At 40.1% G+C, this 26,619-nt stretch overlaps 1 protein-coding gene across 1 annotated transcript in view; it reads right to left on the minus strand.

Annotated features, from left to right (window-relative positions):
* dnah2 (dynein, axonemal, heavy chain 2) overlaps positions 1-26,619 on the minus strand; it is a gene marked incomplete at both ends in the record, with an annotated part of 72,622 nt that overhangs the window by 19,525 nt on the left and 26,478 nt on the right. The window contains 41 exons of the mRNA XM_080052418.1: positions 141-340; positions 579-723; positions 1,607-1,740; positions 1,894-2,042; positions 2,152-2,302; positions 2,794-2,860; positions 3,367-3,515; positions 3,787-3,909; positions 4,038-4,202; positions 4,355-4,471; positions 4,803-4,972; positions 5,536-5,677; positions 5,884-6,000; positions 6,617-6,827; positions 7,200-7,339; positions 8,024-8,156; positions 8,634-8,773; positions 9,170-9,330; positions 9,514-9,681; positions 10,303-10,452; positions 10,622-10,752; positions 10,983-11,068; positions 11,234-11,422; positions 11,569-11,673; positions 12,755-12,979; positions 13,318-13,513; positions 13,619-13,710; positions 14,965-15,117; positions 15,290-15,448; positions 15,603-15,740; positions 16,384-16,520; positions 17,324-17,441; positions 17,983-18,207; positions 19,107-19,232; positions 19,615-19,767; positions 21,157-21,284; positions 23,460-23,640; positions 23,950-24,139; positions 24,623-24,726; positions 24,793-25,026; positions 25,251-25,361. Of these exons, the coding sequence (XP_079908544.1) occupies positions 141-340; positions 579-723; positions 1,607-1,740; positions 1,894-2,042; positions 2,152-2,302; positions 2,794-2,860; positions 3,367-3,515; positions 3,787-3,909; positions 4,038-4,202; positions 4,355-4,471; positions 4,803-4,972; positions 5,536-5,677; positions 5,884-6,000; positions 6,617-6,827; positions 7,200-7,339; positions 8,024-8,156; positions 8,634-8,773; positions 9,170-9,330; positions 9,514-9,681; positions 10,303-10,452; positions 10,622-10,752; positions 10,983-11,068; positions 11,234-11,422; positions 11,569-11,673; positions 12,755-12,979; positions 13,318-13,513; positions 13,619-13,710; positions 14,965-15,117; positions 15,290-15,448; positions 15,603-15,740; positions 16,384-16,520; positions 17,324-17,441; positions 17,983-18,207; positions 19,107-19,232; positions 19,615-19,767; positions 21,157-21,284; positions 23,460-23,640; positions 23,950-24,139; positions 24,623-24,726; positions 24,793-25,026; positions 25,251-25,361 (6,113 nt within the window). The remainder of the gene's footprint in view (positions 1-140; positions 341-578; positions 724-1,606; positions 1,741-1,893; positions 2,043-2,151; positions 2,303-2,793; positions 2,861-3,366; positions 3,516-3,786; positions 3,910-4,037; positions 4,203-4,354; positions 4,472-4,802; positions 4,973-5,535; positions 5,678-5,883; positions 6,001-6,616; positions 6,828-7,199; positions 7,340-8,023; positions 8,157-8,633; positions 8,774-9,169; positions 9,331-9,513; positions 9,682-10,302; positions 10,453-10,621; positions 10,753-10,982; positions 11,069-11,233; positions 11,423-11,568; positions 11,674-12,754; positions 12,980-13,317; positions 13,514-13,618; positions 13,711-14,964; positions 15,118-15,289; positions 15,449-15,602; positions 15,741-16,383; positions 16,521-17,323; positions 17,442-17,982; positions 18,208-19,106; positions 19,233-19,614; positions 19,768-21,156; positions 21,285-23,459; positions 23,641-23,949; positions 24,140-24,622; positions 24,727-24,792; positions 25,027-25,250; positions 25,362-26,619) is intronic.

Raw genomic sequence — 26,619 nt, forward strand, 5'->3', positions numbered from 1 at the left:
TACATCATAAAAAGACCTATGGTATTGATCTGTCAAATATACAAACAATAGATTTACTGTCTAGGATTCACTTGCCCAACAAACACGTGCATGCAGACATAATCTATGAAATAGGCATCTCTGGATGCATCCCTTCTTACCTGTATAGTGCATATGTGTGGTATTCATTGAGGTTGGTAATCCTTTCCTCCAGTTTATGGCTGCGCTTGCTCTTTTCTATGCTGAGGTTAAATAGGTTAATGTAAGAATCCAGTGAGAACTGGTACATCGGGTCAATACGGCCCATGTCGTTTAGGATGAAGAATAGAATGGAGGCTCGCTGGGCACATGGGCGGTAGGCCTGTTGAGAGAGCAATTAAAGTCCTGACACATACTGTACACAGAAAAAGTAAAATTTGTATAATCAATGGATTAAATAAGTAGTTGTTAAATTAAAATCAAATGCACATAACAGCTTTGCAGAATTCCCAGTGATGGCTTATATGTGAACGCTTTGCCTTACCAGTGGCCTAAAACCCTTAAGGGATTCAAATTATCACAAGATCCAAATCCCCAATCCCTTCATCCAGACACCTTACCTCCCTAGCAGAATCAATCATGATCTCAGTCTGTTCACTGCTCTCAAGCTGCTCTGTAACCTCAGTGGATGTCACTTTAGATGTCTGCAAGGTGTTCACCAGCTGCACATCGTCCAGAAGAGAGCCAGTCGCCTCATTCAACAGCCTGATAGAGACAAATATCCCCAAGAAGAAAGAAAACATAAAGAAATAAAAAAATACCTTAATGATGAATCAAACAAAACACAGCAAAACTGCCTACTGAGCATGATCAAGAAAAACATTTGCAGACAGAATTACATAAGGGTTCACACATACATGATCAAAACTGGAAGTTTAAACTTCATGTTACATTTCATTCCTACTGACCGCCAGAGGCGGTGCTTTCAGCACTGGGTGTTCTATCGCGCACATGCACAGGTCAAGATATTATACCAACAAAGTCACCCGTGACACCTCGGTGACCCGGGAATATCTATATATTCTGGAAGTCACCAGAGGATCTGTTCCTTATATCTTCTCGCGGAAGCAGAAGCCTGTCATCCGGAATTCATAGAACCATCGTTTTAGAAACAAGTCAGCCATTGTACATTAAAAAATAATACATCTCACTTAAATACTTATATATAATACTTTTTGTATTTGATGAAAAACCTGCATTAATTCAGGCTTTATGAGTGTACAATAGAACTAGGTGGTTGGTAATTTCTACTACTAGTAGCAACAGTAGAATAAATGGTATAGTTATAGAAAATGCATAACTGAGACTGATAAAGTAATTTATTAGTATTTGGGGCCTTTATTCTAAATGCAATCTTGACTTTAAGACATATAATCCCTGGCTCCAGGGAAGGTAGGTCTTGCTGCTATCACTTCTGCTACTGAAAATGTGCTTACCACTACCAGGATGACAACAAATGCTTCAACAATTATTGTTACAGATGGTATTAATACTACTACGAAAAAATACTACTATTGTTGTTGTCCACACATACAAGAAAAATATTTATGAAAAAAGGTCAGAGGGCCAAAACAGTGAGTTTAACAACCTGAGGATCTCATCTTCCAACTCCTGCAGGCTTCTCTTGCCAGATGCAATGCTGATCACCAAAGTGTCCTTCTGTTCTTCTAGCTCAGGACGCTCCTTACGCACAACAATTCCAAGAAGTTGGGCTTCTAGACCCTGCACATACATACACACACACGCACAAACAAATTAACACACAATTCCATACACATACAGACAATTTAAGGCTGCTGTAAAACTGCATGTGCACACAAATGGGTATACACACACATGAAGAGAAGTACACAATAATAAACGTCACACTCAGACCTGCTCCTTGACAGCAAAGTTGACTATGGTGGTCTTTGTAGAAGTCTCTGGTGCATAGTGGGGGTTTGACAGCTTGGTGGTAATGTAGAAACGAAACTCTGGACTGTACTCCAGCTCCTTATCACCCAGCTTCAATATCAGCCTGCCACCTGGGAAAGTGCATACACATCTCCATTTAGACAACCCCTCACATTCAGCTACATTTACTTCAGAAAACACATTTTAGAATTGTGCATACTGTATGTCTGTGTATCTGACCTATCCGTGTTAGGGACTTGTTAAGAATTGGGTTGAGAGAAGGCTCCAACTCTTCCTGGACATTCTGCAGCAGAACAGGATTCCCAAACTGGATGGCGCCCTCCAGCACCCGCAGATAGTCTGGCATTTGAAAGTCTATAACTTTCAGACCCTGCACATGTGGAAAAAACAAAGATGCAGTTGGACAGAACAAGAACAATATTTTATACAACATATATTTAATCAGGTTGTTGCAAGAGTGACCTGCATAAATCTGTATAAATAGACCAAGCTAAGACACACAACTAAGCCAGTAATGCACAAGAACATACAGTAGAAGAAGCATCAGAAACAATTACGCACATATGTATCATGAACAAATGTTCATGAAATTAAAGTTTAAATTCATCAAATTGGATGACACCTTCAAGTGACCATTTTATTTTAATTGCATTTCATTTATATTGTGTAAAGTATTGGAAGATAGTTATTTTCGGTGTAGCAAAAGTTAGCCAGTCCTGAAATCTAGTTCAAAATAATGTGGAAATACTAAATACTATTGGCTGTAAATAAATTGATCAATATGTTAAATTTTACTGCATTCCCTGTATTCTCTAAACAATTTGAAACAAAGTTCATACTACTCATAGTACTACTTCATACTTTCTTCATCTCCATATTCTTGATCCATTTCAGAGCTTGACCTTGAGGGTCCACCATTAGAGGCCATCTTAAAAGAAGGGAAAGAAACAACCTGTATTAACAATACTAGACACATATTTATAGACACAAACCAAAAAGCATTTTAATCTAGTGTGCTTACTCAGGGTTTTTCCTGGCTCATAATGGGCCTTTGGGGGCTCAGTACGCGTCCGACTTTTTTGGGATGCAACAGTAAAGGCAAACGGTTTGTGTATTTTAAGAGGGTGTGGGGTTGGGAGAGGGGAGTTTCTCTCCAGCTCAAGAGCATTTCAGTCAGCCTGTCAATCACTGCGTAACCATGGAGCTCACTACTTATGAAATCACAATAAACAACCTGGAGATATGAAGTCAACATACTAATAATGACTAGGCCTACCTATTTAATACTTTAATAGTTTCTAATTGATCTAAACCATGGAAATTGCAAGAAGGTAGGGCTGCTCGATTATGAAAAAATCATAATCATGATTATTTTGAGTAATCACTTACTAGACTATAGCAAATCTTCTAAAACTTGTATTTACATGTACTGACCGGTTTCCACGTGTGACAACAACTCCATTTTCAGTAGAGAATGCATCAGAGGGCAGACCCTGGATGTTCCAGTCCCTCACTGCAGTAGGCTTGGATAGAAAAACTGCAAAACTGAACCCTGGTGTGCATGGGATCTCCAAGTCCCGTACCTGAGGAGAGAGTTAACAGCACACAAGAAGGAAAGTGAAAGAGTAAAAATACAGTGGGGTAAAATATAGGGTGTGATGGAAATACAACCATAACATTCTAAATTATTTTAAGCAGACAATTCTCATTTATGATTTACTTTTAACGTTAGAGTGAGAATGCAAGTACATGGCAAGCGTCTTTTTTAAAAAAAATGTTTTTAACTGAAATGAACATCATGATATACAGGTATGTTTTATGAGGAATGTGAGTGTCTGTGTCCATGTGCCTTACCTCCTTCATCCAGATGGCAAGCAGCTCATCTCTATAGTTGGAAAGGAAGGGTCCCATGTAGGACAAGAACGATGCTGCCAGCAAACAATCTCCTACGAGGTATCCCATGTTTTCTTCAAGACCCTGAAGCACACACACATACAGATTATATATGTTCATGTGTATGTGATTGTGGGTTACAAAAAGCCACATTTTCAGGCCTACGTAGGAGAATATTTATTATTTTTGCTGAGTACATGTGTATGGCTTACAGTAACTCTCTGCTCCCAGCGGACCCTCTCTCCAGCAAGTCCAGACACTAGTTTGTCAGCTCGGTCCAGTTTCACCTCCATCTCCTCGGACTTCTTCCTCAAACTCTCCTTCGTGGCCAGCTTCTCGCCGTGCGACTTTTTCAGCTGGTCTAGCTTATCCGCGACCTGCTCACACACAGGCACAGCAGTTATATTGAACGATTATATTGATCTCGTAATATGTAAATTGGACCTACTTTAATAACACTGTTGTTGTTGTTGGTGTATACACTTGACTTGAACTAGTGTTTTAATGCTAGATGCAATGGGCTTTATACCTCACGCAGTTTGTTCTGGGCCCCAGCCAGTGCAGCCTGTTTCTCTGCTAGTTGGGACATGGCATCGTTCAGTTGGTTCCGCTTTGGCTCCACCACCCTGAAGATACGGCCATAAACCTGGAAGAACAGTGAACATATCCATACATTTAGATTTTTTTCGTATTTTCCTGTTATGTATTCATTTAAAAAATAGGGTTAGGGTTAGGGTCACTGTTTTGTGTTTGCTCCCTTGCTGTGTTTTTTTGTCTTACAGTCTCGTGCTTCTGCTTTGCTTCTTTGTGGGTTTGTACACTATGCAAAATTGGTCCAATAGTATACAAGGAATATATTTCTATCTGAACAGTAAATAATTACAAAACTACCATGTGCCCTTGTGGGTTTATGGTGACAGTCCATCTGTAAGCATGTGTGAGAGTTTGTGAGCAGTAGCCGACAGACAACCTCTTACCTCCATGGCTCTGACCCACATGCAAAGGGACTTGGCAGCCGATGATACTTTGCCAATAATGTCTGGCTGGAAGTCGACCTGTCTGCAGTACTGGCCGATTTTCTTCAAGACACGATCTGATATGTTGTCTTTGTCAAAGAAAACTAATGTATTGATGAAGTTGCCATCACCTGCAGTAAAACATTTCAGGATCACATAGGTTAAAAAACAAACATGAAAGACAAAACATTTTGTGCCTTTTATGTGTTACTCTATTTGAATATTTTCCTAAGAATCTTAATTTTTAAAGATGGGTGAACAGCAGTAGGAATACATTTTTCCCATTTAGAATATCCAGTTCCCCTCGCACTACTATTGACCTTAGACAGATGTTGTGCCTGAGAATTAGAGTCTAGAAAACCCTTCACATCATGATATGAGTGCTAAGCAATGCCAAAAGGTATAACATGTTTAGTGATACAATCAATTGTCAAAATGACAAAAATCAGCATAGCTACATATAATAGATGGACACATATTATATAGTCATCACAAAGAAAGGGTGAATTAAGGGAGTCTTAACATAATATATGCAAACCCCTTCTTTCCAGTTACATCTTTCTTTCTTTACTGCAAAATTCTGTATGTGTCTAGTTTTACTCTATTCATTATTTGCATTTCTCAAATACTTTGTTTTCTCAGCCAAACTCTCCCTTCATCCATCCTTAAATCATGCACCGTTGCTGTCTCTCACCCAGCTGTCGCTTGGCCTCTGCCCAAGTAGGCTCTTTGCCCAGAAGGGTCATAACGGCCGTCATCACTGTCTCCACCAGTGTTGGGGGACGGCCATATGACTTGATCTCTGTCATGTCCTTCTTATTCAAAGACTCCAGAGCCTATGTGCAAAAAGATGAAGGGATAGAAAATGGATTTTACAAAATGTAGACGTATAGAAACCACACACTCAATATGACAAGGTCCTTACAACAGTGAATAGGAGAGGTATAGTCTTCACATATATCAGCATCTACATCAAAGTCAAAATGATCAACACATGGAGGGACTGGCATGATTAAAACAGTCAACAGGACACTTATCTTACCTTCATGGCCTCTTCAAGGGCAGGCAGGGCTTCGTCCAGATCTCTCTGTGCATTATCAGCTAAGGCTTTACATTGGAACTCTTCTGCCCCAATTTTCTCACTGTTAGCACTCACAGCCTTAACACAAAAACACACAAACATACACCAATGTGTGATTGACTATAATATGCCTCTTTTCTAGTCTAGCCAAATGCCAAACATCCTTCAAAACATAAAAAGCCCCAGAAAGAATCAAACTCAATAGGACGACTTGTTATCAGGTGGATATGAATCATGTACATGTCTTAATCAAACTCTTACTTTAATCTATTAAACCTGCAGTGTGTAGAATTTTGGGTTTTATTTCCTAGCAGATTTTGTAGAAAGTAATTATAATATCCATAAGTACATTTAATTTAGTGCATAATAGCTGAAAAAAATGTTTTGAATATTTTTTTTTCCCCTTAGAAAGGGTCTCATATATGTCCATATTTCTGCATATTTTGGACCAAGGCCTAGTGCCGCCATCTTGAAAGTGTCATAGTTGGAATGTCATCAGGTGCATTGTTTAAAATTTAAAATTGTTCTTGTCCTTGAAGGCCACTGTAGCTTCTGTTATTATTCGAAAGGGTTGGGGTTACCCAGGGAGTGTTGCATTCTAGAACTTTGTAGAACTTTCTTGATGATGTCATATTACACACTGCACCTTTAAGTAAAATATTTATAGTCATGTAAACATGTTTGTGGTGCTCACTTTCTGCTGCTTGTCAGCCTCGATCTTCTGCTGCACAATGACACCCAGGTATTCGTCGCACTGTTTCTGAAACTCAGCCACCTTCTTCTTGGCGTCCTCCAGCTCCAAAGACATGGCCTCCACTTTCACTCGTGTGTCACTGATCTTGAAAAGGCCGTTACGCAGCTTGTTCACCTGCTCCCCAAGCTCACTGCGTTTCTCTGCCAGCAGCCTGGATGGACACACACACACACACGCGCACGCACACACACACACACACACACACACACACACACACACACACACACACACACACACACACACACACACACACACACACACACACACACACACACACACACACACACACACACACACACACACACACACACACACACACACACACACACACACACACACACACACACACACACACACACACACACACACACACACACACACACACAGCATAGCATAGCAAGACAGAGCTTGGTGAGGGTTTGCGAATAATTTATGTGGCTACCAAGACACACATGAAGCATTTTATGTGTGTGTGAAAAGAGTAACAGGAATAAGTGAAAGAGAAAGTTTTGAAGGGGCATACTTCTTATATCCAGACACCAGCTCCAAGTAGTTGGTGGGGGTCACGTAATTATGTCTCTTCAGCTCTAACTTCATCCTTTGGGAGATGTGTGCTACGGACTGGTGTGTGGTCACAAAGATACTGGCAACCTTGGTTTGGACCTGAAAAAAAGGAACGCAACTTCAGGAGCCAAATTAGTTACTATGTATTCATTTTACACACAGGGATTGATCAAGGCGCCACAGCAGTTCACAAATGAAATGACACTTGGATGCTATGAAGTTAAATCAATAGGAAAAGCCAGTGTGAGTGATAACTGGATTTGAAGTAATTTAGTTGATATGAATTTAGTTTAATTCATATCAATGGTTTCTCGCGAGGAGGTTTTTGTCGTGTACAGCCAGAGCTTACAGTACGAAAAGATACTTCTTCAGGTGAAAACAGTCATTTTAAATAATTTACACAAAGTATCAACCACATGACACTATCACAGCTTTCAACTGCCAATGCACAGCACTGTCGTCATCCGGTTACGTCCAACCCAGAGCACCATACATAGGGCTCTGGCCCGCCAATATCAGATAGAACCAATTGAAACATAGCTCAGAATTTTCTGACATATTTAATGAGCTTCAATGGAGCATGCCCAGACAAACACGTTGAGAGCACGTATAAATTGGCCAGCGGCAGGTCTGGATTTCAATGCTATGAGACCATAGTTACATGAAGGTTGAAGATTCAGCTGTTGAAGGAGCAGATACCGCAGGCATGCACCCATTTAACAGAGTGAAATCAACTGCCACCATCAAAATGTGTATGTATGTGAGTGTGTGTGCATGCCTCACCCCCTCCAAGGAGCCCAGGTCAAGTCCATCCAAGTACCTCTCAGCTACCTCTAGCAGAGCATCTTTGGGCCATTCACAGAACCAGTCAATGGAGGTGCAGTTGACAAGTGCTGGGTACTGGAGGATGCGGGTCCTGTTGGCGAACTAAAGTTTTTTATGCTGCAAAAGCTTTCTTTTCTTTTCAATAGATGTGTAACAAATGTGGCTAGCTAAAGGCAGTGTGACACAAAAAAAGTAAGAGAGATACTCTTAGGGGCAAGTTACAGTTTATTGTCAAAGCAAAGTACACTCCAGATCTACAGTGAGTCAGTGAGTTAAGCTGGTTAATGGGGGCAGCAGGGCTCCCTGAACTCTGGCAATGTCATAAAAAGCAGCTAGTGGTCAGAAGGCCAAGATATTTTGTCACCCGGAGAATGGTGATTAGCTCCGGGTAATGGTGCCTACCAGCCCAATTAGCAGCATTATGTGGGACCACTACCCTGTGCCATGAATTACAACTAGGCCATCAATGCTTGAGCTGTAAGAGGGGTTTAGTCAAAAGAAATGTGTGAGGTTAACCTGGATATATATTAAGACACAGTGTGCTGTAGAAAACAATATTCAAGTATACCTGAAGGGCTCTCCCACTGGGCTCATACAGATAATGATGTGCAGGTTGTTCCTGACTCGCTCTATCAGATAGCTGAACAGGGAGTCTGGAGTCTCCAACACATTGTCTTTCCTGGCACAATCGGACAGAGCATTGCATACCTAGAGGCAAAACAACACAAGGTTGATGTTATGAGAATTGGATTTAGGTTTTAATCGACTTAGTTTTTAATATAAATTTGAATGATCTATGGATGCACACAAACTCACAGTATATGTGTATTGAATACATACACTTTGTAGTAAAATCATTACACAACATAGCGAGGATCATTTGTAAAATGCAGTGACATTTTAGAACGTTGTAAAATACATCCTGTGCATCTGGACACATCATCAGTCATGTATCAGTAATATTCACCCTAATTGAGTTCCACCTGTTTGTATCTGTCATACAATAAATATGCAAGTGTGCAAATGAAAAAAATAAATGGAAAAAAATGCTTGAGTTAGATTATTATATTGAGATAAAGCCAAGAAAATATGAAGAATACAGACCTCAACAAACTCATCCGGCTTAAAGAGGTTGGGCACCTCTCCAGAGCTCAGGATGTTATTGACGTCCTCCAGGAAGGATTCATCTACTATCTGGGTGTCATTGAACAGGAAGACTGTGGGCTTGTTGTCCACACCAGTCTGACGGTACAGCTTCTTGATGTCTGAAAGCAAGGACTTTTAACTGAATACAACTGAATAAATAGTCCATGGTTGTTCTCATCTTGTTTTATTTGTCTTTGGTTCAAGTTTTCCAAGTTTTAATTTCCCAACCGTAGTGCTACTTTCAAAATGTCATGTGTAATTGAATGTCATCCCCCAGGTAATTGTAAGGTATTTGATCTTACCTTCTCTAAACTCCTGTTTGCGGTACTGCTTGGTGACTTCCACCTCGAATACCTGGTACTCACAGATGGAGGAGGCCATCTTAGACAGGCTCTGTCTACCAGAGCCCCCAACACCAACCAGCAGCATGTTGCCCCTGAGCTGACTGATCACACGCACTACACGGGTAACTGTGGAGGGAACACAAAAACAGTACAAAGACCATGACTTCCATCTGAAATCCTCATATACTTTGTCCTCATATCAGTTGTTATTACTGGAACATTATTATTTTGCACGTGACAAAACCTACAGCCATACAGTTTTGTATTTGGCACTACCTTTTAAAGCTATGCAATCTGCTCTTATATTGACATAGTTGCATGTGCCTGGAAAACTAGGCATGTACAAAAACAATATATACAAGCAAGTGTTGATTCATGTTGTTTCCATAGTAATATACTGCTATTGATTTGCGGTAGCATGTGGTAAAGTGACTCATAGACAGCAGTGAGTAGAGAGTGGAGTCTGCTGCTGAGAGGTTTTCTCTCTTTCAACCACAGTGAAGCTTTTAGCTGAGCCCTCACGCTGTGTTTTATAAAGAAGTATCAAACTGGGTCTGAATCATGAAACTGGCAAACAGTGAACACAGCAAAGACACTCCAGGATTGCGGTAATTTTATGGATTGACTGGACAGAATGTGACGGCTAGGGTTGATGCTTCAGGGGAATTGTATACACGTTGTATGGTCGACTTAAAAATGTGTATGAGCATGTGTGTGTGGATGTGTGTGTTGTCTTCTCAGACGCACTGTGTTCTATGGCGTCTCTGAAGAGCACCAGGCTCATTGGCACTGTGCCAGGTGTCAGGTTGTAATCCTCCAGCTGGCTTTCCATGAACTTCTTAAGACCCTTGATGTCCACGAGGTCTTCATACACACCAGACCCAGTCAGAAAATCCCCTGATTCACACACAGATAAATAAACATAAAAAACACATTCACTTTTACTGCTGTAATTATCAATCTGTCAGCTGAGACAATACATGTGATCGATTCTTCATATGATTTTCGAACCACAGTCCATCTTCTAATCCATCATCATAATGTGCGTGTAAAGTCATAATTGTACCAAATATTGGTGGCTGTTTGTTGGGGCAGATGCTGTGAAACGTGAGGTCAAAGAGTGAGCCCAGGATCTCCCCCAGCAAAGCAACAAAAGAATCCATGTCACTGTGATCGACAAGCCGGTCTGAAAACACTCTGAAATCCACAACAAAATATAGACAACAAATATAATTCAGTATATTCTGTACACAACAAAATCATCTGTATGTTATGACTTATCTAAAATAAAGTATAAAACAATTTACTAGAATGTATTCTACGCTTCAGTTTAGGTATAATGATGCAGTATGGCATGAGGCTACAACTATGGTGAATATGCTATATAAAAAGGTAAAGGTTTTGTAAAAAAATGTATTCATGGTTACCTGAAGCATTCATGTATCCACAGTCTTGTGATGTTGTTTTTAGTATCATGAAAGTCTGCGTGACTTCTTAGCAGACCTTGAAACACCTAGAAGGGGTAATGTCATGTTATATATTTTCCTATGTTGAATTCCCTTTATGAAACAAGCTCCAGTTGTATTTTTGTGGAAACACATTTTAGGTACTGTATGTATGTCTGCGCTGTGGGGTATACGCATAGTGATCTTACCCCTCTTCATGTTTAATTGTGTACCTTTGAGATATCCCTGAGGTTGAAGAGGTAATGTATCTTGGCTGGAGTGGGGAGAAAACGAGCTGAAACAGCGTAATACAGTTCCAAGGTGGCCTGCGTCAGAGTATCTCCAATGGGCTTCACCTCCTCCTTAAACCCCTGAAGCTTTTGGTTGATCATGGTACTGTAGATCCGCCTTATCTGGGACTCCTGTATGCAGTGAGGACATATTCTGTCTCTTACATATTTCATAATGTCTATTAATTAAATTTAGTTAGGAAAAAAAGACTATTAATTTGTTTAAGTTATTCTTTATTCTGAAGGAGAGGGGAGGAGATATAGTCAGCAGGACTTACATTAGGGAAGGTCATATTGATGAGGTTGAATCGACTCTGCAAGCGGTCAGAAATGTGAGTCCTACCTCCTCCAGGGGGCCCCATTGACGCCATCAAGAACATATCCTACCAAAAGCAGACAAACATGAAGACAACCAATAGAAAGCAGTGGAGATGTATAGCCCCTAAGGAACCTATGAAATAAGACATCTAAATTAGGGCTGTCAAGCGATTAAAAAAATGTATCTAATTAATTACAGGCTCTGTGATTAATTAATCTAAATTAATCGCATACTTATATGACACTTTTATGCCTGTTTACAGTTTGTTTCTCTCTCTCTCTCTCTCTCTCTCTCTCGTAACTTCTGTCTCCTTCCCTCAGCCAGATTTCTACATGAAATAAAATTAGGAACTTCGACAATTTTTTTTACTTAAAACCACAAAAAAACAAGCAGGCTAAATGAAGACTGTCTATCTCCCAGCACAGACAGCGCTGCACTGCCACAGGTGCGCATAGCGTATGCCGATTTATTCACCATCGTCCTACTCATAGCCAAAAATATTGACAAACACACACAACACACACACACACACACACACACAAGAGGAAAAAAGGCAGGCTGCATATGCTAGAAAGAGTGACAGGGGGGGGGTGGTCCGTTTATGCGGGAGACGAGGCAGCTAGCAAACAAAAGTGAGACGGAAGATTGAGAGATACTGACAGTTTTGAACCTTCATCGTTAAGTAGGCACCCACTAAATCAATAATACACAGACACTGCAGAGAATAACATAAGATAACTTCCTACCTTCATGCTTATTTGCCCGAAGGTTCCCATAAAACGTCCATAGAGCCCTCTCTATGCTTCTTTCTTTACTCTTTAATCCCGTGTGGGCCGTGTCCACAAACTACAGGTGCAGCTGCGCTATCGTCTCACCCCTTTTGCAGCGGGTCAAAGGGCACTATAGAAGTGCGATTAATCTGCGTTAATTTTTTTAATCGCGTTAATTTTTCTGTGATTAATTAATCGAAATTAACGCGTTAATTTTTACAGCCCTAATTTAAATGTAAAGTTCTTATCCCACATACAGATATAGAATGGTAATTAAGAGGTTATTATGAAGGTGGCACTGAGGCAAACAATTTATAATAATACAAACACCTAAAACAGGCTGCTACTGCGCTCATCAATATGTCCTTTTCTCACCTTGACAAATTTAAGGGTCTGTTTCTGGAGGTCATACCAGAAGCCATAGTCGATCCAGAGGCGCAGCAGTTCCAGTGGTGGCTGGGAGCCAAAGAGGTCATGGGCTGGCATGTTAAGGTCATCCATGAAGCAAAGCAAGCGCTTCCCACCCGCTGGCACAAACACGCCTTTGGTTCTCTTCTCTATGCGGCTCTCCACGATGGCCTGGATGTTGTTAGAGGTGGTCTAGGCAGTGATAGAGAAAGATACAGAAAAGATTGAGAAAGCCTTGTTTCATTAAGTACCTCAGAAATGTTTCATAGTTAAGACAGTACAGTTTATTAGTTTGAAACCTGCATATCTGTACACTAGTATTATTTATGCGACAATGTAGGGGGAAAGATCTTGTGGCTGATGATGAGTGTCAGCAAGTCTACCGTTTTAAGTCTACTCTTTCTACGAGAATTTAGATTATTTTCAACAGAGATGAAAATAAACTATTTTTGGTGATAATGTTTGACACTAAACTAGATGGTGGCAATAAAGCATACAAAGATACACACAGACCATGCAAAGGAACCAACCTGTGAAGACATGTTGACAGTAAGGGCAGTCCATTTCTTATCCAAGCCCTGCATGATGCTCTCGGCCACTGAGGTTTTACCTGTTCCCACTGGCCCGGTGAGAAGCACTGGGTACTGACCCATCACCAGAGCCTTCACCAGGAAGTTGTAGCGAACTGTGTCCACTGTAGGAACCATAATCTTATAGAATGGGGCACTGCAGGAGAGGGCAGAGATGTTCTATAGATGTTAGCACTAGTTTATTTTCATCTATTTATTCAGTTTCAAGTACAATTTAAGTTACTGGATCATGGTTACATACTTGGCATTGTAGCGCCAGCCCTTGGGCAGCTTCTCTTCAAAAGAAGCCCAGGTTTTGTTCTTAGCGTCCACATAGTACTCGTAAACAGTGTCCTGAAAGAGTTTACATACAAAGTTCAGAGGATGTTGTTGTCTGAAGAAGATAAAAAAGATTCATACAATGTGCTGATGGAAAATGGTGGTGTACAGCATTATCTCTTATTATTATTTATTTGGTGCGTTTAAAATGTTTACATCGATCCAACCAGGGCTTGCAATTGTAAAACCACGAGACGGTTGTAGAAAAACAGGTTATTGTGTTTGTCTATAGCCTCGTTTCTACTGAGCGGTGTGGCTCGGGCTGCTTTTATTTGCGTTTCCACTGTCAAAAGTAGGCTCCCAAAATAAGCTAGCAGAGCCGCACCTAATTTTGGGAACCTTCTGGTGGGGTAACAAGCCGTCTCAAAGGGTCCCAAAAGGGTGGAGCTACACACTGCAGTCCATTGATTGGTCGACAGAATAATTTCCTTGATAAACCGCTGTGTAATCACCTCGGCAAGATTCTTGATTTTAGCGTAAAATGTTGGCGAGCAGCTCTCTGTTTATTGTGTGGCATTTTTCATTCATTATGTTAATCAATGGGCCACACTGTGTCTGCTCAGTGGATACGAGACTTTAGGTACGATTTGGCTCACTTTCTAAACTGTTATGGGTGGTAGGATGGCCTAGAGGAAAAGGTGGCCGACCAGTAACCATGAGGTCGCTGGTTCGATCCCCGGCACCGGACAGGAGGGTGTGAGTCGTAAAACTAGCAGAGGCTGGTATTGCGTCTACGGTGCCCACCATCTCTACCATTGTGTCCTTGAGCAAGACACTTAACCCCAAAACTGCTCCAGGGGTGCTGTACTGCGGCTGACCCTGCGCTCTGACCCCCTCCGAAGTGTGGTAACTTGAGAGGGGATATGCGAAAAGACAAATTTCAATGTGCCTCGTGTACAACTGACAAATAAAGATAACTTAACTTAACTTAACTTATGGTATTAAGCTGCTCTCAAGGTATCAAGCCACCTTTGCTATATGAAGTGTTGTTGGTGAATTTCTGTAGTCATGGATACTGAGAATAAAAAGAACTACCTGTCTTTAAGATTCATTTTACAAAAGCTACTCAAACACGAATAGCTCTGGTAGCTTTAATTTTCTAGTTTAATTTTCTTGCAAAATATACCGATATTTAAGCCTCAGGACTGGAGTTACAACCTGCAATACACCTACAACTGGTCAATCAAGCAACTTAGTGAAGAGAGAGTGCTGTTTGACTGACTCTGAATGTCATAAGTGTGTAAATAAACATGATGCTCTACATAGAACCTTTGTGGGGAAGTTGCCCTCCAGCTCACGTAGGAAGTTGTCTATCTTCTTGCGTCCATCCTCGTCAACAGAGGCACAGACGGACCAGATGAGGCTGAAGATGAACCACAGCTCCACCATCCTACCCAAGGTTTCTGTGTTCGCAACATTCACCTAGACAAAGGGAGAGAGTTGGATACTTATAGTTGAATTTGTCACAAGTTTGAAATCATTTACACCAAATACAATTAAGGACAAAAATTTAAGGTGTGCTGGAAAATGGTTGTCCATGGGAGAGATACAACGTCCAATGTGCAGGTTACAGATTGTACTCTACTTCACATACCCCATTGCTGGACGTAGCCAGTGAGTCATAGAGGCGGCAGAGAGAGATCAATCCATTCAGCTCAGTGATGGCAATCAGCTCCCTACAGTTGCTCTTCTTAAATTTCAGTGTGCTCTCTATATATTTCTCAAACACACGCTTTAAATGTTCTACTTCGGCCTGTGGAGAAATGAAGCAAAAGCAATATCAATACATAGAAATGGTCAAATAAGGGAATAAAATGGAAATATTTCATAAATGTTTTATTATTTTACTCTAATAAATGTGTAAATGAGTAAAAAATACTGACTATAAGTCATTGCATGCATTGTACCTTGTGTCGCTTGTCCATCCAGGACTGAACAAAAGGCTTCCATCCTAGATCAACGTAATCGTTGTAGACCATCCCACAGCGAGACACTGTAGCGGGAGAGGCCATTGCCAAGTTCTCCACTTCAAACAGCAGAGAAACCTATGACAAACAAATGTATACTTTATTTTCTGTTGTGTTGTTGAGATCCTTTTACTGTGCATGGTTGATAAAGATCGAGTGTGAAGTAACTGAAGTAGGATAAAGTGTTTGTTTATTTATCTGGGACCATAACCTGCATTGTATTACACCAAATGACTGCTATTGTAAAAGGTCAATTTAATGATGAGTCAGAATGCTGACTTAAAATCCAAAGAATCGGCAAAGTTAACTTAATTAAAACAATTCATTTTAGATAATGCACATGAATGCTTAATGCCAGTTTGTTAAGAGCTATTGGCTGTCACTTTGTTCCATTTTTTTTTGCTAAATAAATCAAGCCACTTGAATGCTCTGGCTCGGTTTAAAGCTATTTATCTATCTATCTATCCGTCAGATTTTTTGGAGAGAAATCATAAGTTTAGTATTTGCTTTGCATATGTTTTTGTGATTTACAATCAAATTAAATATGTAAACTGTATTCATGAGCTTGTTCCCTGATTGTCGCGTTGTCATGTCTAGGAAACTCGAATAGAACGGAGCCATCGTTAATGTTATCAATAACTGTCATGACATGTGCTTTTCATACAATGAAAAGTAAAACGGCAATTCGTGAAAAATGTCTGTTCTCCAGTTCTGTTTTCACCTGTTCAGGCATGGAGATTCTCTCTCCATTGATGAGTGTGAGCACCTTGTTGTCATCCATAACGGAGTTCATACTCTCTATCCACAGTGTATCAACAGGCCCGTCAAACACAATCCACTTCTCATCTGGTTTCTCATCTGAAGAATGGAGAACAGATGCAGTGTGTGGCAAAAATGTGAAGAGACATATAAAGATGGTGGCGATGTTCATGCAAATTGTGCAAACATAATTTTGAGACAGTAGGATTAATTTGACTATATAAATTTGACCAGTTTACCTTTTCATTACCTTTGGATTTATGGTTTGGAAAAAAGTAATATATTTTCCCACAAAAAGACCAGAGCCTATACAAAAACCGTATTGTATTTATGGTGTGCCAAATTGTTACAATAAAAAAACATTAAAAAAATACTGTGTTGTGTACTAAAACAAGGAATAGTATTTGCTAAGGCAGACAGAGAAAAGAAAGCAATGGCCTGAGTGTCTAGTGAATTCACGATTAGCAAAACGCATAACTGTTTATAATGAATTCAATCTTAGGCAAGATGGATACGATATACATTCACAGCACAGCAACATAAAGCGTTCCTGTACTCATTGATGTTAATTTCTTGAAAGCAGAAGTAAAGCAAAGAATTTTTTTTTTCTCAACGATTTAAGATGCAATGCCTGAGGCAACTGTGTACAAACGGAAAGTATGTAGAATGAGCAGAGTAAGTTGCCAAACATGCTCTGTTTAACAATACAATTTCCACTATATTGTATCACTACTGTTCAATAAGGCTGTATATGTATGAATGCTCAATGAGATATATAATGTGATTCAGTTGAGCTGAATTTAGCAATGGGTATGGCCTGAGGAAGAATCATGAGTCCCTAGAGTGTATTTACTTGTACTTAAAGTAGTATGAACAGCAATGTGTGTTTATAGTGTCTGCACCTGCACATGCCGTTCTCATGAGGGAAGACAGCACTCCGTCAGTCCACTCATTAGTGGCGAGGTCATTTTCTCCATACAGCTCTCCAAGACTCATTGCTTTGGGGTTCAGAGGATACTCCTGTTTTGCCACAGAGATAAAGGCATGCAATAGAAAATGTTAGAAATATTTATGATACTGACAGAACATCATTATTAAAGACTGTTAATAGGCAGCTGAGCTTGAGAGAATGATGAGAAACACTTGAAAACAGTATCTTTTAATAAAACGTGCATATTTTTGCATGTTTTCACTCTCACTATTTAGATTTTATTTTTTGAATGCATGGATGTGTGTTTTTGTCTAAGTGGGTGAGACAAAATCAGGTACAGTATCTCATTGGAGACAGGCAACAGAGAGGAACAGAGAGGCAGATAATGAGATCCAGGAGCAGGTGAGGCTGCACAAGGCATCAGAAATAGATATGCAAAGAATACTGAGGAAAGAGAGAGAGCAAGCAGGAGAAAAAGGTAAAAATAGATGCAAATAAGTAGAAAGAAAGCCAGAGTAAATGTTTTGACCAATCTGTTATGTTAAACATGAAAACAAAGTTGGAGCACTTAGTGACTTTAAGAAGACCTACTTATAGAGGGTTGAGAATGAAAAAAAACGACATGTTCACACTCACATGGACAAGCTTGAAGTCAGGCACTCCCTTGTGGTGCAGGTCAATGAGGGCATTCCGCAGGGTTTTCCAGGTAACACTCTTAGCGCTGCCTGTCTTGCCCACCAGCATAGTGGAGTGTCGAGAGTTTTTGGTCTCGTAAAGCTGGATGACTTTGGTCAGGGTAAAAGGAGTCACCTGGAAACCGCTCTTACGAAGCTCGTGCTCTATAGCCTCCTTAAACTTAAGAAAAATGACAGTAAAAGATAGACAGTCAGTTAAAGTGATAGCCTGGTGAGTCAGCACCATTGATGTGCAGATTTTGACAAATCAGAGAACTGACATCTTTATATACAGGGAATCAAACAGGTGAGGGGTCAAAAAAGTGAGTACATACTGGCGACTCGATGGCCGACGCATGTTTATCGTAACGTCTGGTGTTTTCACCGTAAAGACTAGCGCAGGGGTGTCAAACTCAATTTCAAAAAGGGCCACTCAAGAAATAAAAATGTAATTAAGGGCCAGACATGTCTACTAACATGCCTTCTTTTTAAAAACAACATATCTAGGTATATTTAACCTGCGTACAGGACAGGGAAATAGGCCAGGTTTCATTTTAACACTTTGGGTGAGAAATTATAAGCGGGGGATATGGGGGTGCTCCCCCAGACATTTTTGAGTGTCGAACACTTAATTTCCTGCATTCTGGTGGATTTTTATCCACCAATCTGTGATTTTTCTGCGTCAAATGTATGGTGGATATGTCTATTTTTCTGTGAAGGAAAAGACAACATTCAGGTTCCTGGTGCAAACATATCACATCTTTTGGGTATTTTTTGGTTTTAGTCTGACCCCCCCCTCCCCCCTCCTTCCAAAAACTCCTTGGATTTGCATGAATCACACAACTGACCCATTTGGCTATCAAAAAAGTGAGTCCCACTTAAAAAGTGAGCTGTTTGCATCCCTGTATATAAACATTTAGGTTTTTGTGTGCAACATAACACAATCTGCCTATGAAGACCTGCACCATTTGTTTTGCTATTTGGGGATCAAGAAGGAACACGATCATACAGTCATAGCACACATAAGAAAAAAAATGATGTTATACCCCTACAAATGCTGATCTTAAATTGCTGAATTACCTTGCCATAGTCTAAGACGGGTATTTCAACAGCAGGGAACAAGTCCTGGGTGATCCCATTGAACAGTGGCACATCAGTTGAGGCCAGCTTAGCAATGTTCATGTCCTTCATAGCCATTAGCAGGATCTGAGGGCAGAGGTACACAGGTGGACTCACTCACCATTACACTTCCTACAGTATATTGAAAAGCTTGGTCCATTTGAAAGGGAAGGGCAGCAGTTAGTTCAGTACATTTTCTGGGTGTTGGTTCTCCTATGATTTGACACTGTAGTTAGACAGAATGCAAAAAGAGATATGAAATCACAGCTTGGGTTAACCTTCCAGCTTTATCAGTGATAGCAAATGCGCCCACTCTTCCATTGCAATTTACAGTCTTTTTACTATGAAATCCCTCCTCTCTTTGTGTTTCAGTAAGCCCTTAAATCCATGTTGTGTGTGTGGCAGGGAGAGAGAGAGAGAGAGAGAGAGAGAGAGACAGACAGAGACAGACAGAGAGAGAGAGACATACTTCTTCATCAGGAACATTGGAACAAAGGCGGCGCTTCTTTCCGGCATAGCGAAGCAAGGAGGTGAGAGCACGCAGGCCAAAATCATAGTGGTCCTGATGAGATAGTTGCTGCACTGCCAGGGAGTACAGGGTAAATACTTTCTTAGCCAGGAGCTATGGGGAAAAAGACAAAGTCAGCTGTATTATTACATTGAGTGACATAAAGAATAGGAAGAAAGAAAGGGGGCCAGAGAGAGAAGGGTGAAAGACATCTTGGTATTGCTTTACAATAAGGGTACATTCACTAACTGTAATTAACTGCTTATTGAATGCTTAATTACAATAAAATAATCATTAAACAACAATTATGCTTAGTTAATGTATTGTAATAAATTATCCTAACAGCATCAGGGTTTCTGATCATCCTTGTGCAGACACTAGCCTGGTTCTACCAGACCATCGTATTTCATTTCATTTGTTCAGAAGGTCTGGAACTGCTCAATTGAAACGTTCACTCACTTGGAGGCAGGTGTCTGTTAAGGTTTAAAATGATTGGATCTGCCCATTGCCACTCTGGATCTGCCATAACCAATCGCATAGCGTTTGGTCGTGACGTATGTCTGGCGCCGGGACCGCCCGGAAACCAACAAAACTCAGCAAAGCTTGTTGTTGCTCCGACTTTAATTTATCGATATTCAGCAGCGTTGCCACAACAGACTGAATAGCTTCTCTCGTATCCTTATCCATTGTCTTCCTGTGACTACAACTAAAACTGGCGCACGACCTCGACGTCATCGTTCTCAGCCACTCCCTCTGTTCGCTGATTGGACCGGTAGAAATCTGTTCGAGCAGGAACGCATGAATATACCACAGACCCAGACTGACTAAATTTGAGCGGAAGTAGGTAGGCGGGCAGAGCCAGGCTACTGCAGACACTATATTCTGCACCACAAAGAGTGTTCAGAAGCGGGGCGCCCTTAGCTCAGTTGGTAGGGCGTCCCCCCCGGGCCGGGCCCAGCAGCAGACCCGTGTTCGATTCCCGCCCGCGGTCGTTCTCTGCATGTCACTCCCCTCTCTGCCCCATTTCACCTCTGTCTCTTCAAACTATCAAATAAAGCATGAAAAATGCCAAAAAATATCTTTAAAAAAAAAAGAAAAGAGTGTTCAGAAGCCTGGATATGGCTACTTCAGCATGCATGACTAAATAGGATACAAAAACCCAGTGATACTCAAATTGTAAGTGTATACGTATATCAGTTTGTTATAGAGCAACTAGCTGGTATCATACCTATAACTAAATCAACAACATAGTTTATTTATAAGATGAGAAATCTATATCATATGTATAAATGTCTTTAATCAAATAAAATCAGTTTTATTTATATAACCCAATATCACAAATAGCCATTTCCATCAGTGGGCTTCACAGTCTTCACATCTACATAACCCTAACATAAGGATTAAGACTAACTTTACTTGCGCTGTTTACTGCTTTCATTAGTTCTATTTTACTTCTTTTTCCCCTAACACACCACCAAAATAAATTTCCTTAAGTGTCAGTACCTTGCAGTTGTTGAAGCCCTCTCCAAACAGTGTGATCTCAGCAATTAGAGTAGAGTCTGGCACCACCATGGAGATAGGTCTGAACATGGACTTGAGATTGTCTGGGAGCTCAGTACGACCAGCGTAACCTTGAAAAAGTTACAAATGGACAGAAAAGGTTTTAAAAGCAAACACTGGATAAAAACAAACGTGACAAAAATATATATTTAAATGAAAATGTCATCTACTATTCTTTTCTCTCATTGTATTATTTATTATGATTATACAATGGAAGAAAAGAATAGTAGATAGGCCAGAGGTGGAAAGAGTACAAAAACATTCTACTCAAGTAAAAGTATGATTACTTGGATGAAATTTTACTTAAGTAAAAGTAAAAGTACTGGTCTAAAAATCTACTGAAGTAGAAGTGAAAAAGTAGCTGATTTAAAATGTACTTAAAGTACAAGTTACTAGTTACTTTTTAACAGCGGGAGGGGGCAGGGGTCTCTTCTGTGTAGGGCATTATATATATAGACAAGGGGATATAAATCTCAAACTAGTTTTGTTTAATTAATGCAACACTTTTACAAATTAAAGTGCACAAATTAAACAAATCATGTCACCACACATGTATGGATGTATACTGTGTCATTATACTTTAGATAAGCAAATATGGAGCAAATAGGCTGTTAATGTGGGAATTTAACCGGTCTACAGACCTAAACAGACTGCAGCTGCAGTTCTAAAAATGTAATTCTGTATAATTGATCTAAACCATGGACATTGCAAGGTTAGGCTGCTCGATTTTGACAAAAATCATAATCATGATTATTTTGATTGACATTGTGTAATCACAATTATTATAGACAATTATTAATTGATTTAAGAACTGCAACATGCACTTATGTAACATTTGAAACCATGACTTTGGACTTTAAACATATCCTAATTGAACTGAAAACAAGGAAAATGCAAATAAGTAAAACATATTTTTTAATATTTAAATAAAATAAGTGTCAAAATCAAAATAAACCGTTGCAAATGTTGTTGATAGGGCACGTCTTTTGCTAGCAGGAATGTGAGGGCATATTTTATTTATATCTCATGGAGCTGGCTGGATAAGCAAGTTGCATTGTAGGCTAGTGTTCTTAATTGATGACTGTTGTGGTGGCAAGAGTCAAGGAGCTTTAAACTTCCTGTGTTTTTTATTCCTTTATTGCTTGGTCATAGACCACTTGGATTCGACTTAAAGTGAGTAAACTAATAGGTCGTGATGTTTTGAGGTGCAGTTGGGTCGCATTTGCCTTTTTTTCTCTCTCTCTCTCTCTCACGGTCGCGCATGTCATCTGACTCGCGTGTCCGCGCGTAACATATCTTGCACATTATTTTAGTCTATTAGTTTTACCTTTCTTCTCGACCAAAGGCTGACTTTCTGCCGTCTTCTGGAAGTTTTTCAAAGCTCCCGGCAACACGTACCGTCTCCATCCTACTCTGCACTGTTAAGCTGAAAGCTAAACCACAGGTGAGGGAGGGGCCGATCGCACGGCTGGATGAAAGGTTTGCTGCATTTAAAAGCCTTCACGTCTTCACGTGCGGTACAATGATAGTTAAACTGGGATTATTTTGTTTTAATGATAGAGGGAAGCAATGTTTGTTGTTATCATTTAGTCGCAATGTGTTCTCTCCTCCTGTCGATCATTCACTGTGTTAGTTTCCGGTATTGTGCCGTAAAAATAAAAGCCCCCCGCGATATTTCTTTTCTCTCGTTTCCCTATCTATTTTTTTACTCAGTAACGCAGGTGATATAAAATGTAGCGAAGTACAATACTTCAAAATAAACATACTCAAAGTAAAAGTAAAAGTATAGGTTTTAAAAATCACTTCAAAAATTACAAGTACACAAAAAAACTACTCAATTACAGGAACGCGAGTAAATGTAATTCGCTACTTTACACCCCTGAGATAGGCGGCAGTGGCGAAGTGGGCAGGGAGGTTGCCTCTGGAGTGTAGGGTCGGAGGTTCGATCCCCCGCCTACCTGCCACATGTCGAAGTGTCTTTGGGCAAGACATTGAACCCCGAATTGCTCCCGATAGTTAGCTTGCACCCTGCGTGGTAGCTGCTGCTATCGGTGTATGAATGTGTGTGTGATTGAGTGAATGTGTACAAAACAATGTAAAGTGCTTTGAGTCTGTGGAAAAGCACTATATAATTGGAGTCCATTTACCATTTGTATATGCACAGTATGATTCCAAGATTAATATTACTACCCTCAAATGGAGACATAAAATGCAGAGTATCCATTTTCACATTAGTGTAGGCCTACCAGGATTCATGGTGATAAAGATACCACATGACCACATCAGACGTATGTGATGTCCATCAAAATGGAATTTGGTCTGTCCAGCTGAGAGGGCGGACAGGATGGAGAGGATCTGCTGGGCCACTACTGACAACACCTCGATGTTGATACGATTGAACTCGTCAAAGCAACCCCATGCTCCTGTCTACCCAGGGTGGACACAGTGAAAGACACAATCATTTCAAAGTTAAAATACACAGGGAAACGCAGGGGGAAAAATAATCCACTCTAATGCAATTCATTGTTTAACCATCATTAAAACGTGCACATTGTCAACACAAACAAATAGACAAAGATGACAACCTACTACTTAATAACCGAGAAAAAGTTTTAGTTTAAATGTTAAGAGGTTTTGATCTTAACATGTTGAACAGGAACTGAAGTCACATTTCAAAACTACTTTTTAAACTTCCAAGTTGTCATCATCATCATCATTATTCCTCTTCGTTCCTACCTGTGCCAGGCCAGAGTACATGGTTCCCATGGATTTGTAGTCTAGACCTTCAGAGCAGTTGACTACAATGACATACATGCCTAGAGCTTTGCCTAAGTCCTTTACTGTCTCTGTCTTCCCAGTGCCAGCTGGGCCTTTAGGAGAGCCCCCTCGATGGAGATGGAGCGCGTTGGTCAGGGTCATGTAACACCTGAACAAACATTGACATTTACTCTACAGACACTCTACAATGTAGAAAAACAAATTCAATATACATACAAATATTCAGAAAAAGTTTGGGTATTAGAGAAATATTAAACAAATTAAGTAAAAATATGTATATACACAACGTCCAAAATGGAAATATAGACATTCAGTTAGCTCTATGAGATAGTCTCCAATGTGAACTACTGTTAGGTATTTCAATTACTAATCTACCCACCCATATAGCCATTTACCGAATAGAATGCACAAATAGGCCAAGGTGTTATCTAGTGATTATAACAAAGCAACAACGCCAATGGGAGTTCCTGTCTGCTTGGATTAAATTTATATGAAAAGATTACAGCCACAGTGCAAATTTGTCCGCATGTGTCTGATATTCAGCAACAATAGAAAACATAAAAATTACTAATTGATTAAATATGCAATGCAAATATTTTTTTGGTGCAATAATTGACTGATAGATGATGACCTGTCAGTAAGTGGTGTGATGACAAGCCGTCCAGAGTTGCCCAGGTACTCGTAGCAATACAAGAAACGTGTGTTGGTCTGTCGGATTATGCAGTCATCCACATCCTATTGAAAAACAAACAAAAACAGGAAATAAAGAAGTGTATTAGATGTTTTGTTAATCTTGCTCACATTAAGACTCTCCAAACTGTCTCCTGTTGTCACTTGTCCCCCCACCTTCTCCCAGTATAGCCGCAGCTGGCAGAGCCAATCAAAGGCATTGGTGTCACTGCAGCCTGCCTTGGCCAGCTTATCAATGACATCCCGATTATGAACCTCCACTGTGACCAGCGCTACAATCTTCAGCCGTAGGACTTTGGACAAGTTGCCACGGATGGTCTCTGAATAGCCGTTAAGCATGGACACCTGAGTAACAAATAGCAAAAGGTCAAGAGTTTTATTGGAAGGCTGTCATTTCTTATGTCATTATCATTATGTTAGCTATGCATGGTGATGAAAAGGCTGAACAGAACAGAACATCCAGCTTACTGTATGGAGACACACTGGTGTGTTACCATATCATCAAAATAAGTTTAACTTAAAATTTCACACGCTCCATGTTCAGTTAGGTGACAAAAAGTCAATCAAACCTGTTTCTTCTTCATGGACTTAAGGGAGGACTTATCAGCTCTCTCCTTGTTGGTTATGAGTGATTTAGTGACATCAGTGGTCCATTGAATCTGACTGGCTGTGATTAGCATCTAAAACAAGAAGAAGAAAATAATAAAGAAAAAGGGAATCATTCTATGCAAAGAACCCTGTAACTTTGTTTCAATTTCATTTCATAAAAATGTAAGTATGGTACTACTAAGTTTCCAAGTTTATTATCTATTGACTCCATAAGCAAATGAAGATTTTATGAATTTGAATATACAGTACAGCTTGTCTAACAACCCAATGCCATAGAGCAGGGGTGTCAAACTCATTTTGGTTCGAGGGCCACATACAGTCTATCTGATCTCAAGTGGGCCGGACCAGTAAAATAATGGCAAAATAACATACATATGTCAACTCCAAATCTCTAGCTTTGTTTTTCAGTAATATGCTTTATCACTCAGCCCATTTGTAACCTACATTATCACGGATCACAAAGGATCTCTGTACCCCCCAGGAAATGTCTTAGTAAAGGTTGCTGCTGGCCAAGGGAATAGGAGGTGCGGCAGCAAAAATGTTGGGGGTATTTTGCTCAAAGATGCCAATACGCACTAATGAAATAAACAACTGTTTATTTGAATACACAAATACAACAGGCACTGACCTTACAGTTGTCCAATTTTGTTTACTATATGTACAGGGACACATTTTGTGCAAACATGCAGACAGTACACAATAAGATTTAATAAAAGTGCAACTTCTACTGTTTTGATTTATTTTTAAATACAGAGGTTATTGGTTGTTTTGGAATTTGTTTTCCCCATAAACATCAAAATAAAGCAGCATGGAAAATTAGGAAATAAATCTTGTAGGCCTACACTAGCATGCTCCTGCTCGTTTTGCGCGCGCAGAGCCGCAGACACATCGCGCTTGCTAGTACATTAATTGTTCAGCACTAAAAATAAAAATATATATTTTTTTTTTTTTGGTTTTTACTTTGCCATAAAGCACTGGAGGAAAGATTAATAGCGGTGAAGCAAGATTGCCATTTACCATTTCCCACGTTGCTAAAATGTGCTTTTTTTATTTTGGCTGCCCTCTAGCGGCTGGAGTGAGCATTTTGGTTATTTCTTTAAAAATTCATATCTCCTCACAGGAATGGGCTAGAGACTTACTTTTTTTTTTGAAATGCTCATAAATGTGTGCTCTACAAGTCGCGGGCTGGATTAAATCATCTCGCGGGCCGGATCCGGCCCGCGGGCCGTATGTTTGACACCACTGCCATAGAGTAAAAACCCATGGAAATGGATAGGGGTTCTTTGGGGTACAACAGGTATAAAGTACATTTTGCATAAACAACAACTT

This window comes from Ammodytes marinus (assembly GCF_949987685.1).
Source record: "Ammodytes marinus genome assembly, chromosome: 23".
NCBI classification, from domain to species: Eukaryota; Metazoa; Chordata; class Actinopteri; order Uranoscopiformes; family Ammodytidae; genus Ammodytes; species Ammodytes marinus.